Source organism: Puma concolor, chromosome B4 (genome assembly GCF_028749965.1).
Source record: "Puma concolor isolate L17-30 chromosome B4, mPumCon1.1.hap2, whole genome shotgun sequence".
Lineage (NCBI taxonomy): Eukaryota > Metazoa > Chordata > Mammalia > Carnivora > Felidae > Puma > Puma concolor.
In genome coordinates this window covers 34,884,537-34,897,779 of record NC_141673.1, presented here as the reverse complement: position 1 = coordinate 34,897,779, position 13,243 = coordinate 34,884,537, and the positions used below count along the sequence as shown (strand labels likewise).

At 37.7% G+C, this 13,243-nt stretch overlaps 1 protein-coding gene across 3 annotated transcripts in view; it reads right to left on the bottom strand.

The window, feature by feature from the left end:
• SLC6A15 (solute carrier family 6 member 15) overlaps positions 1 to 13,243 on the bottom strand; it is a 44,590-nt gene that overhangs the window by 20,505 nt on the left and 10,842 nt on the right. For all 3 annotated transcript variants that reach the window (XM_086712714.1, XM_086712715.1, XM_086712716.1), the window contains exon 2: positions 426 to 893. In XM_086712714.1, the coding sequence (XP_086568840.1) occupies positions 426 to 714 (289 nt within the window). In that variant the 5' untranslated portion in view covers positions 715 to 893. The remainder of the gene's footprint in view (positions 1 to 425; positions 894 to 13,243) is intronic.

Below are 13,243 nucleotides of genomic sequence, written 5' to 3'. Positions count from 1 at the left end.
AGTTCATAAATTGTGTAGAAAAAATTCTTTGTGACTTGTTTTACCAGTATTGTCTTATATCAGAAACTTTAGGTTTTTCTCCAAAGAGAATAACTGACAGGCATAAGGAATGCCTGTAACATTTGTTAGAAAGTTCAGTAATTTAGAGATGTTTAATAACATCCACAGAAAGAATTTGAGAATGTATTACCCTTAAGAAATCTTTCTTTGAGTATTCATAACAAGCCATCTGCCTCTATGGAAACCTAATCTGAAAACAGAGGTGAGCTCACTTCCAACAAAGGAGTCTCCCTGGCTTTACAATGGAATTCATACTTTCTGAAATAATGAGACTGCAGCAACAACAGGAGCTATTTCAAACAGTCAATTACAATTTACTTAGCAACGTATCACTGAACAACAAAACAAAACCCCCCAAAACTTACCACCTCCGTTCTTCTGACATAGGTATGGGAATCTCCACACATTTCCTAAACCCACAGAAAATCCAACTTGGGCCAGGATGTATTGTAGTTTACTGTTCCAAGCTGGTCTTTCATCTTCAACTTCTGATTCCTCTTCAACATCTATATCTTTTTCCTCCTGAACATCAACAATTAGTTCACTCTTCTTAAAAGCATCATCAGCTGAGTCTTCATTGGAAAGAAGGTCTTTGACAGACTCAATAACTTCATCATCTAATTCTCTTTTTACCACCTTGCTATTCTTCGGCATTTGAAAACGTGGGTAGTATTATTTTTTAAAAATTCCCTTATGGTGAATTTGTCAATTTTTTTTGAAAAATGTTAATTGATATGAATAAAAGATGGAGGAGGGTATCAGTTAAATCCTTGATTCAAGGTGATAGAGTCTTAATGGATCCTGGATCTGAATGTCCAATATTCTACAGGTACCTGTAAAATTTTAAGTTGAAAAACAATAATATTTAATGAGAAAAAATATTTAAAGTACTGAAAACTCTTATTAGTTTCTATGATGAAAACTCTCTCTACCAAGTATAAGACATACGATTGTCCTTGGCCCTTCATAGTTTAATGTTGCCAGAAGTATAAAAATTGTAAAGTACACATGTGCTTCAGGCACATTTTATTTTAATGTTTATTTTATTTATTTTTTGAGACAGAAAGAGAGAGAAAGAGAGAGAGAGAGAAAGAGCGAGCACAAGCAGGGGAGGCACAGAGAGAAAGGGAGACACAGAACCTGAAGCAGGTTCCAGGCTCTGAGCTGTCAGTACAGAGCCTGATGTGGAGCTCAAACTCACAAACCATGAGATCATGCCCTGAGCTGAAGTCGGATGTCTAAGCAACTGAGCCACCCAGGTATCTCTGGACACATTTTCTTTTAACTCACTTCTTCCTTCTTACATAAATCTACTTTGATTTCAGATATACTCCAATGCATAATGTATATGGGATTCATTAGTACTTAAAATTTTTTGACTTTTTTTTTTAATTCTTCCTTTTCTCCTGACTAAAGTACATCCTTTACTTTATTCCTCAAAGAATTACATACATAATTACATGTCATCCCTATAAATTTGTCTTATATAGAATCTCTTCTGTTCATGTATTCATCTGTTCACCCACTTGATATTAATTATAATAGGGCTACAATTAAGGGATACAAACATTCACAAATTACACAATATCTGCTTTAAAGGAGCTTATATTTGATAGAGCGAAAGGTACATTCCAAATAATTACACTACATTGCATAATTTATATGACCCAACATCATTACTATAGGAGAGATCAGAAACGTTGCATAAAAGCAGCATTATAGTTGGGCAGAAATGGAGTTGAGGACACACCAAACATAAGGAATAGGATAAAAAGATGCAGGAAGCGGTAAAAATTATTATTTGTGTAAACATTCTCTCCAATGACCCCAAAAACATACTACCACCACTTTGGCATTTTCCCTTTATTTCATTTTAGGTTATATCTCATTTCCTTTTCTCTGTTCAAATATAGACCAAGTAAGTCTATAGGGTATGTCTGAAGACCAATCAGATTGTCTATTTCAAAAATTGCTTAAACATATGAATGCTTCTTTTCAGAATTAGGTCAGAAGACTTAGAAATAATATCCCAAGAAGTCTGCCATTTGTTGCTACAAAAAAACAATTCTTTGATGGAACTGTATTAGATTTACATTCAAAGTCAGAGAAATAGCCCATCATACTTTAATTTATAATCTTCATGAACAAGACAGGGGGCTAGGTAACTCAATGAAAAAGAAAAAAAAAAAAAAAGGAATTCATTAACTTGACCATGTAACTTTTCCTGGTTGCCTTTAGGTAAACAACTTTTACTGGAGGTGTTCAGTTGTTTCCCAATTAAAATATATACCCTAAGAGCAAAACTCATTTAGGATTTGGTGAAGATTAAGAGTTAGACTGTGAAGAAAGCTCTGAAAAACAGCATTCCCAAAATACTTTAAATAATAGATACATCTCTAGAATAAGTGAAAAACTTCTCATGGTAACTATCGTAAAGAGACCAACAAATTTTTGATGTGGAAATAGCTTTAAGAGGTTAGAGATTATGTTTGTTTAATTTGCTTTATTTTTCCCGAGAGTTCAGTAAATATTAGTTGAGTAAATGAATAAATACAGCCAGTGAAAAATTGAAATAAGCTAATTATCCAAATAATTTTTGCTGAAGAAACAATGTGAGGTATAGGAAATTGTGAGACAAGAATTATGTAAAGATCTACATTTGTTGAATTACCTAAAGATAAATTGTTGGCCCAGTGATTTAACTGACACATAGATAAGAGTATTGGCTTTAATCTGACAAACTGGGAGTTGTGTCCTAGTTCTTTTATTTCTTAGTTGTATAACTTCTTGTAGTTATCCCACTCAGCCTTAGTTTCCTCAATAAACTAAGGTTATCAGCTATTCTTTTCGCTTTTTCCACACAAATAAAAAGGTAAGGAATGTATCAAAGTTTAGAAATACTACTACAGTAAAAACAGCCACCATATCAGAAAGAAAAATTTAAGACAGTGTTACTCATGAACCTCTCCCAAATTAATTATCTCGGAAATTGTAGTATTTATTCTATGTATTTCCAAGTCTTTGTGGAAAAAAATACACAAACAAAATGAAATGAAAAATAACAATGTTGGACACTGCTGAATTTTTAAAAAATACTAAATGAATAATCATATCAACGTACAAACAATATCCTTTGGCAAAGTTTACATTTAAAAGTTTCTATCAGAGGAGCGCCTGGGTGGCTCAATTGGTTGAGCGTCCAGCTTAGGCTCAGATCATGAACTCACAGCTTGTGAGTTCGAGCCCAGAATCAGGCTCTGTGCTGACAACTCAGAGCCTGCAGCCTGCTTCGGATTCTGTGTCTCCCTCTCTTCCTGCCCCTTCCTCACTCGTGCTCTGTCTCTCTCTCAAAAATAAATAAACATTAAAAAAAAAAATGTTTTTAACGTTTCTATCAGAGTACCCAGAGTTCATATTTTCTACGAAAAACAATCGTCAAATATAAACAAAATTTAAATACAATGGTATATTATAAATGCCTAAAATATATCTAATATATGAAACCTATCTAACTATATATACAGATTATATAGTACATTAGTCCTAGGCAACATTTATAATATTAAACATACTAAAAAGGATGTTAAATAGGTTGTTTCACTTATTTAGAGCTCTCTTCACTAGGTCATAAGCTCTGCCTGGAGAATGGCTTTATCTTACTCATCTCACATTCTTAAGGTTTAAACTTGTCTGTGAAGTGAATGAACTCTAAGAAGTAGGACAGAATTATATTGTTATGATAACTACAAGTATTCTGCACTATTACACATTTGGTTGTTTTGGGGGGGGGGGGGGTTGATTTTTTACTCCAAGGACCTATACTCATTGAGTCAGAGACATTCCTTTCAGAGGCTGCATAAAACCAAATGTAAAGATATAAATTGAATTTCTGAATGGATTTGTAAAAACTCAGTATGTAAGACAACAATTTGGAAAGTAAATTAACTTCATATTTTCAAGACCTAACTTTTCTAAATTATATCATTTTTTATGATGCTCAAAGCTTACCTGAAGATCCTAGTTAATAAAAGTAGGCCATATATATAGATTAAAAAGAGAATAAAAAGCCAGGTTGACTACTGCCAAAAGTATATTGGTCATTGCTACATCTGGGAAAAGAAGAAATGAAGCCAGAATGTCCAGGAAGGAAGTGAGGTAGAAAGTAATAAAGTATCACTACTCTACAGGTCACACAGGAAGTAGGATAATCAGTTTCAAGGAACTGCACAGCTTCTGCCAAGCTAGCACCAACCATTCCTGTGACAGAATCAAGCTATCATTTACTGCACTTCACTGCACCTATGAGTTGCATTATCAGTCTACATCACTACTGGCAAAAGGCCTCCCCTCTACCCCTGAGCAACAGATATTCAAGATCCAACATCAATAAAATATTGCCCATGGGTCAAATACAACACACTGTCTGATTTTATAAATAAAATTCTAATGGAACATAGATAGCCATGCCCACACATTTACATCTTTTCCATAGGTAATTTTGTGCTGCAACAGCAGAGTCACTTTGTATGTACTGCAAAGCCTAAAATATTTCTCACTATCTTGAAAAAAATTGACAACCACTGTTCCAGAGAATAAATCTGAATTGAAGATGTGGAGTTTCCTAGACCACTCAATCCAGGCTCCATTTGAATGACATGAATTTCTTTATAAAATAGTGTGACAAGATAGAACTCTACACATTCAAAGATAAGCAATTACTAAGAATGAAAGGGTTTTATATGGAACCAGGGAGATGGAGTGGTAGTATTTGAGAGGGGAAGAAATATAAGCAAAGACAAAGGTGGAAAATATATGTCAGGAAACAGAATGCTCAAGAGTTTCAAGTAGATTACTTATTAAAAAAAAAACAAACTCAGAGATTCAATAAATTAAAGATTAAAAAGTTCCCCTTTAAAAAAATCAAAGAAAAGATATTAAAGATGAATAGAAATAAAAAGTTAGGTGGATGAATACTAAATATAGAAATTGGAATATTCATTATAGGAATAAAAGGCATATTCAGAACAAATAAAGGCTGCTACAAGTACATCCACAGACATCAGAATGGACTTAAGGAAACTTCTCAAAAAGAATGAAAAGAGTCAAATATTTTAAAGTAATTCAGAGAAAAAGCTAATGGAAATGGAAGTCAGATAAAGGTGATACAACAAACATAAAATTGGTGTACCCAGGAAAGAAAATAGAATTAATATAACATAAAATACTAACAGAAGTTTTGCTTATACTCATATTTTCAAATAATAATAATACAGAAGGGTCAACACTGAAAAATACTGGCATAAAGATTCCTAGGGACTTCAAGCAGAGTAGAAAGGGGAAATAAAAAGACTTCCCAGTATACTTAATAACCTCTAAAACAAAACAAAACTAAACAAAACTAAGAGGAAAAAATACTTACTTTCTAATTTTTGTAATCAATTATTTTGTATTCTAATTAAAAAGGCCACAGGCAAATATTCTTATCTAAAAGAGATCCGATGATCCCTATTGGGGAGGGAGAGAAACAGGTTACATGATCGTGAACTTTGGCCAACCAAGAGAGAAAACAAAGTAAGTATCTCAGTAATAGAGAAGGCATGTTAAAGGATAGCAGTGAACATTAATTTAAACAAGAAATAAACTTTAAAATCTATATGAATTATGTTTAGGGGAAAATATAAATTAAAATTTAAAAAATAACTGACAAAAATTGGGAATTAAATGGGAGAAGACAGAAAGAAATAAAAGTATGAGGATGTTCTCATCTTTCATATCAGGAAGCAACTCAGGGTACCTTCTAAATATGAAACCCATAGTTGAAAAAAATGATAATGCCCAACCTCTTCACATTTTCATATAGTCCTCCTGATTTACTTTTAATGGGATCTTGCAGAAATTAATATTTCTTGCTGTGAAGAGACATGTATTGATGCCAAACACTTATATCTAGTTTCTAGAATCAGATTGAGTTCAAATCCTATTTCTATCACTTATGGTTCTATGAGCTTGGCTAAGTTACCCTGTTACCTAAAAATAAAGTGCTTGGGTACATGCCAGCACGTTGAGAGAACTCAATATATGTCTTCTTTCATTACTATGATTATCATTCCTCTTACAGTTGTATTATGTTACAACTGGCTTGTTGCAAATTATTCTATTAAGAATAATGGTGGAGGAGAGGGAAGATGGCAGCGTAGGAGGACGCTGGGCTCACCGCGCATCCTGCTGATCACTTAGATTCCACCTACACCTGCCTAAATAACCCAGAAAACCGCCAGAGGATTAGCAGAACAGAGTCGCCAGAGCCAAGCGCAGACGAGGGGCCCACGGAAGAGGGTAGGAAGGGCGGCGAGGCGGTGCGCGCTCCACGGACTGGCGGGAGGGAGCCGGGGCGGAGGGGCGGCTCGCCGGCCAGCAGAGCCCCCGAGTCTGGCTTGCAAAAGCTGAGGGGCCTGACGGACTGTGTTCTGACAGCAAGCGCGACTTAGCGTCTGGGAGGTCATAAGTTAACAGCTCTGCTCAGAAAGCGGGAAGGCTGGAGGACAAAGGGAAGGAGAGCTGCTGAGCCCCCTGACGACAGAGCTCAGTTTGGTGGGGAACAAAGGCGCTCGCCAGCGCCATCTCCCCCGCCCATCCCCCAGCCAAAATCCCAAAGAGAACCAGTTCCTGCCAGGGAACTTGCTGGCTCCACGCAAACACCCAACTCTGCGCTTCTGCGGAGCCAAACCTCCGGCAGCGGATCTGACTCCCTCCTGCTGCCACAGGGCCCCTCCTGAAGTGGATCACCTAAGGAGAAGCAAGCTAAGCCTGCCCCTCCTGCCCCTGTGCACCTTGCTAACCCACCCCAGCTAAGACGCCAGATCCCCAGCATCACAAGCCTGGCAGTGTGCAAGTAGCCCAGACAGACCACCCCACCCCACAGTGAATCCCGCCCCTAGGAGAGGGGAAGAGAAGGCACGCACCAGTCTGACTGTGGCCCCAGCGGTGGGCTGGGGGCAGACATCAGGTCTGACTGCGGCTCCGCCCACCAACTCCAGTTATACACCACAGCACACGGGAAGTGCCCTGCAGGTCCCCACCACGCCAGGGACTATCCAAAATGACCAAGTGGAAGAATTCCCCTCAGAAGAATCTCCAGGAAATAACAACAGCTAATGAGCTGATCAAAAAGGATTTAAATAATATAACAGAAAGTGTATTTAGAATAATAGTCATAAAATTAATCGCTGGGCTTGAAAACAGTATAGCTGACAGCAGAGAATCTCTTGCTACAGAGATCAAGGGACTAAGGAACAGTCACGAGGAGCTGAAAAACGCTTTAAACGAAATGCATAACAAAATGGAAACCACCACGGCTCAGATTGAAGAGGCAGAGGAGAGAATAGGTGAACTAGAAGATAAAGTTATGGAAAAAAGGAAGCTGAGAAAAAGATAAAAAAATCCAGGAGTATGAGGGGAAAATTAGAGAACTAAGTGATACACTAAAAAGAAATAATATACGCATAATTGGTATCCCAGAGGAGGAAGAGAGAGGGAAAGGTGCTGAAGGGGTACTTGAAGAAATAATAGCTGAGAACTTCCCTGAACTGGGGAAGGAAAAAGGCATTGAAATCCAAGAGGCACAGAGAGCTCCCTTCAGACGTAACTTGAATCGATCTTCTGCATGACATATCATAGTGAAACTGGCAAAATACAAGGATAAAGAGAAAATTCTGAAAGCAGCAAGGGGTAAACGTGCCCTCACATATAAAGGGAGACCTATAAGACTCGTGACTGATCTCTCTTTTGAAACTTGGCAGGCCAGAAAGAATTGGCACGAGATTTTCAGTGTGCTAGACAGAAAAAATATGCAGCCGAGAATCCTTTATCCAGCAAGTCTGTCATTTAGAATAGAAGGAGAGATAAAGGTCTTCCCAAACAAACAAAAACTGAAGGAATTCGTCACCACTAAACCAGCCCTACAAGAGATCCTAAGGGGGACCCTGTGAGACAAAGTACCAGAGACATCACTACAAGCATAAAACATACAGACATCACAATGACTCTAAACCCATATCTTTCTATAAAAACACTGAATGTAAATGGATTAAATGTGCCAACCAAAAGACATAGGGTATCAGAATGGATAAAAAAACAAGACCCATCTATTTGCTGTCTACAAGAGACTCATTTTAGACCTGAGGACACCTGTAGATTGAGAGTGAGGGGATGGAGAACTATTTATCATGCTACTGGAAGCCAAAAGAAAGCTGGAGTAGCCATACTTATATCAGACAAACTAGACTTTAAATTAAAGGCTGTAACAAGAGATGAAGAAGGACATTATATAATAGTGACAGGGTCTATCCATCACGAAGAGCTAACAATTATAAATGGCTATGCGCCGAATACCGGAGCGCCCAAATATATAAAACAATTACTCATAAACATAAGCAACCTTATTGATAAGAATGTGGTAATTGCAGGGGACTTTAACACCCCACTTACAGAAATGGATAGATCATCTTGACACACGGTCAATAAAGAAACAAGGGCCCTGAATGAGACATTGGATCAGATGGACTTGACAAATATATTTAGAACCCTGCATCCCAAAGCTACAGAATATACTTTCTTCTCGAGTGCACATGGAACATTCTCCAAGATAGATCATATACTGGGTCACAAAACAGCCCGTCATAAGTTTACAAGAATTGAAATCATACCATGAATACTTTCAGACCACAATGCTATGAAGCTTGAAATCAACCACAGAAAAAAGTCTGGAAAACCTCCAAAAGCATGGAGGTTAAAGAACACCCTACTAACGAATGAGTGGGTCAACCAGGCAATTAGAGAAGAAATTAAAAAATATATGGAAACAAACGAAAATGAAAATACAACAATCCAAACGCTTTGGGACGCAGCAAAGGCAGTCCTGAGAGGAAAATACATTGCAATCCAGGCCTATCTCAAGAAACAAGAAAAATCCCAAATACAAAATCTAACAGCACACCTAAAGGAAATAGAAGCAGAACAGCAAAGGCAGCCTAAACCCAGCAGAAGAAGAGAAATAATAAAGATCAGAGCAGAAATAAACAATATAGAATCTAAAAAAACTGTAGAGCAGATCAACGAAACCAAGAGTTGGTTTTTTGAAAAAATAAACAAAATTGACAAACCTCTAGCCAGGCTTCTCAAAAAGAAAAGGGAGATGACCCAAATAGATAAAATCATGAATGAAAATGGAATTATTACAACCAATCCCTCAGAGATACAAACATTTATCAGGGAATACTATGAAAAATTATATGCCAACAAACTGGAAACCTGGAAGAAATGGACAAATTCCTGAACACCCACACTCTTCCAAAACTCAATCAGGAGGAAATAGAAAGCTTGAACAGACCCATAACCAGCGAAGAAATTGAATCGGTTATCAAAAATCTCCCAACAAATAAGAGTCCAGGACCAGATGGCTTCCCAGGGGAGTTCTACCAGACGTTTAAAGCAGAGATAATACCTATCCTTCTCAAGCTATTCCAAGAAATAGAAAGGGAAGGAAAACTTCCAGACTCATTCTATGAAGCCAGTATTACTTTGATTCCTAAACCAGACAGAGACCCAGTAAAAAAAGAGAACTACAGGCCAATATCCCTGATGAATATGGATGCAAAAATTCTCAATAAGATACTAGCAAATCGAATTCAACGGCATATAAAAAGAATTATTCACCATGATCAAGTGGGATTCATTCCTGGGATGCAGGGCTGGTTCAACATTCGCAAATCAATCAACGTGATACATCACATTAACAAAAAAAAAGAGAAGAATCATATGATCCTGTCAATCGATGCAGAAAAGGCCTTTGACAAAATCCAGCACCCTTTCTTAATAAAAACCCTTGAGAAAGTCGGGATAGAAGGAACATACTTAAAGATCATAAAAGCCATTTATGAAAAGCCCACAGCTAACATCATCCTCAACGGGGAAAAACTGAGAGCTTTTTCCCTGAGATCAGGAACACGACAGGGATGCCCACTCTCACCGCTGTTGTTTAACATAGTGCTGGAAGTTCTAGCATCAGCAATCAGACAACAAAAGGAAATCAAAGGCGTCAAAATTGGCAAAGATGAAGTCAAGCTTTCGCTTTTTGCAGATGACATGATATTATACATGGAAAATCCGATAGACTCCACCAAAAGTCTGCTAGAACTGATACATGAATTCAGCAAAGTGGCAGGATACAAAATCAATGTACAGAAATCAGTTGCATTCTTATACACTAACAACGAAGCAACAGAAAGACAAATAAAGAAACTGATCCCATTCACAATTGCACCAAGAAGCATAAAATACCTAGGAATAAATCTAACCAAAGATGTAAAGGATCTGTATGCTGAAAACTATACAAAGCTTATGAAGGTAATTGAAGATTTAAAGAAATGGAAAGACATTCCCTGCTCATGGATTGGAAGAATAAATATTGTCAAAATGTCAATACTACCCAAAGCTATCTACACATTCAAGGCAATCCCAATCAAAATTGCACCAGCATTCTTCTCGAAACTAGAACAAGCAATCCTAAAATTCATATGGAACCACAAAAGGCCCCGAATAGCCAAAGTAATTTTGAAGAAGAAGACCAAAGCAGGAGGCATCACAATCCCAGACTTTAGCCTCTACTACAAAGCTGTCATCATCAAGACAGCATGGTATTGGCAGAAAAACAGACACATAGACCAATGGAATAGAATAGAAACCCCAGAACTAGACCCACAAACGTATGGCCAACTCATCTTTGACAAAGCAGGAAAGAACATCCAATGGAAAAAAGACAGTCTCTTTAACAAATGGTGCTGGGAGAACTGGACAGCAACATGCAGAAGGTTGAAACTAGACCACTTTCTCACACCATTCACAAAAATAAACTCAAAATGGATAAAGGACCTGAATGTGAGACAGGAAACCATCAAAACCTTAGAGGAGAAAGCAGGAAAAGACCTCTCTGACCTCAGCCGTAGCAATCTCTTACTTGACACATCCCCAAAGGCAAGGGAATTAAAAGCAAAAGTGAATTACTGGGACCTTATGAAGATAAAAAGCTTCTGCACAGCAAAGGAAACAACCAACAAAACTAAAAGGCAACCAACGGAATGGGAAAAGATATTTGCAAATGACATATCGGACAAAGGGCTAGTATCCAAAATCTATAAAGAGCTCACCAAACTCCACACCCGAAAAGCAAATAACCCAGTGAAGAAATGGGCAGAAAACATGAATAGACACTTCTCTAAAGAAGACATCCGGATGGCCAACAGACACATGAAAAGATGTTCAGCGTCGCTCCTTATCAGGGAAATACAAATCAAAACCACACTCAGATATCACCTCACGCCAGTCAGAGTGGCCAAAATGAACAAATCAGGAGACTATAGATGCTGGAGAGGATGTGGAGAAACGGGAACCCTCTTGCACTGTTGGTGGGAATGCAAATTGGTGCAGCCGCTCTGGAAAGCAGTGTGGAGGTTCCTCAGAAAATTAAAACTAGACCTACCCTATGACCCAGCAATAGCACTGCTAGGAATTTATCCAAGGGACACAGGAGTACTGATGCATAGGGGCACTTGTACCCCAATGTTCATAGCAGCACTCTCAACAATAGCCAAATTATGGAAAGAGCCTAAATGTCCATCAACTGATGAATGGATAAAGAAATTGTGGTTTATATACACAATGGAATACTACGTGGCAATGAGAAAAAATGAAATATGGCCTTTTGTGGCAACGTGGATGGAACTGGAGAGTGTGATGCTAAGTGAAATAAGCCATACAGAGAAAGACAGATACCATATGGTTTCACTCTTATGTGGATCCTGAGAAACTTAACAGGAACCCATGGGTGAGGGGAAGGAAAAAAAAAAAAAAAAAGAGGTTAGAGTGGGAGAGAGCCAAAGCATAAGAGACTGTTGAGAACTGAGAACAAACTAAGGGCTGATGGGGGGTGGGAGGGAGGAGAGGGTGGGTGATGGGTATTGAGGAGGGCACCTTTTGGGATGAGCACTGGGTGTTGTATGAAAACCAATTTGACAATAAATTTCATATATTAAAAAAAAAAACAATGGTAAGTCCAGATCCAATGCTATATGTTTAAATTGTTGTAACATCACTTTGTTGTCTAGTAACAGTTTTCTATTGCTGCATAACAAATTACCTCAAAACTTAATAAACAAATGTTTTAGTTGCTTATGATTCTGTGTGTTTGCAATTTGAACTAGGCTTAGATGAACAGTTCTTTCATTCGTCTTGACTCAGGTCATTTCTCCACTACAGTCATCTATCAACTGAAGTGGGGAAGGATGGTCTAAGATGGCCTCACTCACATTCTGACAGGAGGCAGTCTATAAGCCAGAGCACTTTGGTTCTCCTATATGTAGTCTCTACAAAATGCTAGCTCCAACTTGTTCACATTATAAGCTCAGACTTCCAACTCTAGCCAAAAGAAGTAAGCCCAACCTGTGGGTGCTAGTAAAGCCTTTGTTTGTTTAGCATTTGCTAATGTTTCACTGGCCAAAGCAAGTCACATATCTAAGTCCAGATTGATTACAGAATGGATAAACACCACTTTTTGATGGCATGAGCAACAAAGTCAGATTGCAAAAGTACAAGTAGAGAGAAGAGAAAAATATTGCCACCATCTTTGAAAATAATCTACACTTGTCCAGTTAGAATTCCTCTCTTTGGATTTTGATTCTTGAGGAGAGGAACAAAGAGATCAAAAGGTTGGCATCTCACTCAATTCCAAAGGCATTATGCCCAGGCTGTAACTACTACTGTAGTCATGGATTCTGGTTCCTATTTTTAAGAACTGCTTTCATTCTTGCCCTTTTCCATCTCATTGCCAAGCACCCCATTGTTCCTTTGAGCCCCTGAGCTCCTGAGCCTTGCCAGTATTTCTTCCTTATTTTACTTTATTTTTGCCTCTTAGCCAGCATCAGTTTCTGCAACTTTCAAACAAAGAACTCTGAATAATACAACACTATAAATGTAAAACAACTGGTGTCTTTCTATTCATCACAATAAATGTTGGGGATGTTACATTACTTAAATTTGGACTTATATTTACATTTTTCTCATTCTCCTATCTTTGTATTGCTTTAATTATCTTTGTATGTAATTTTTCAGAAAAAAAAAGACTAAAGCA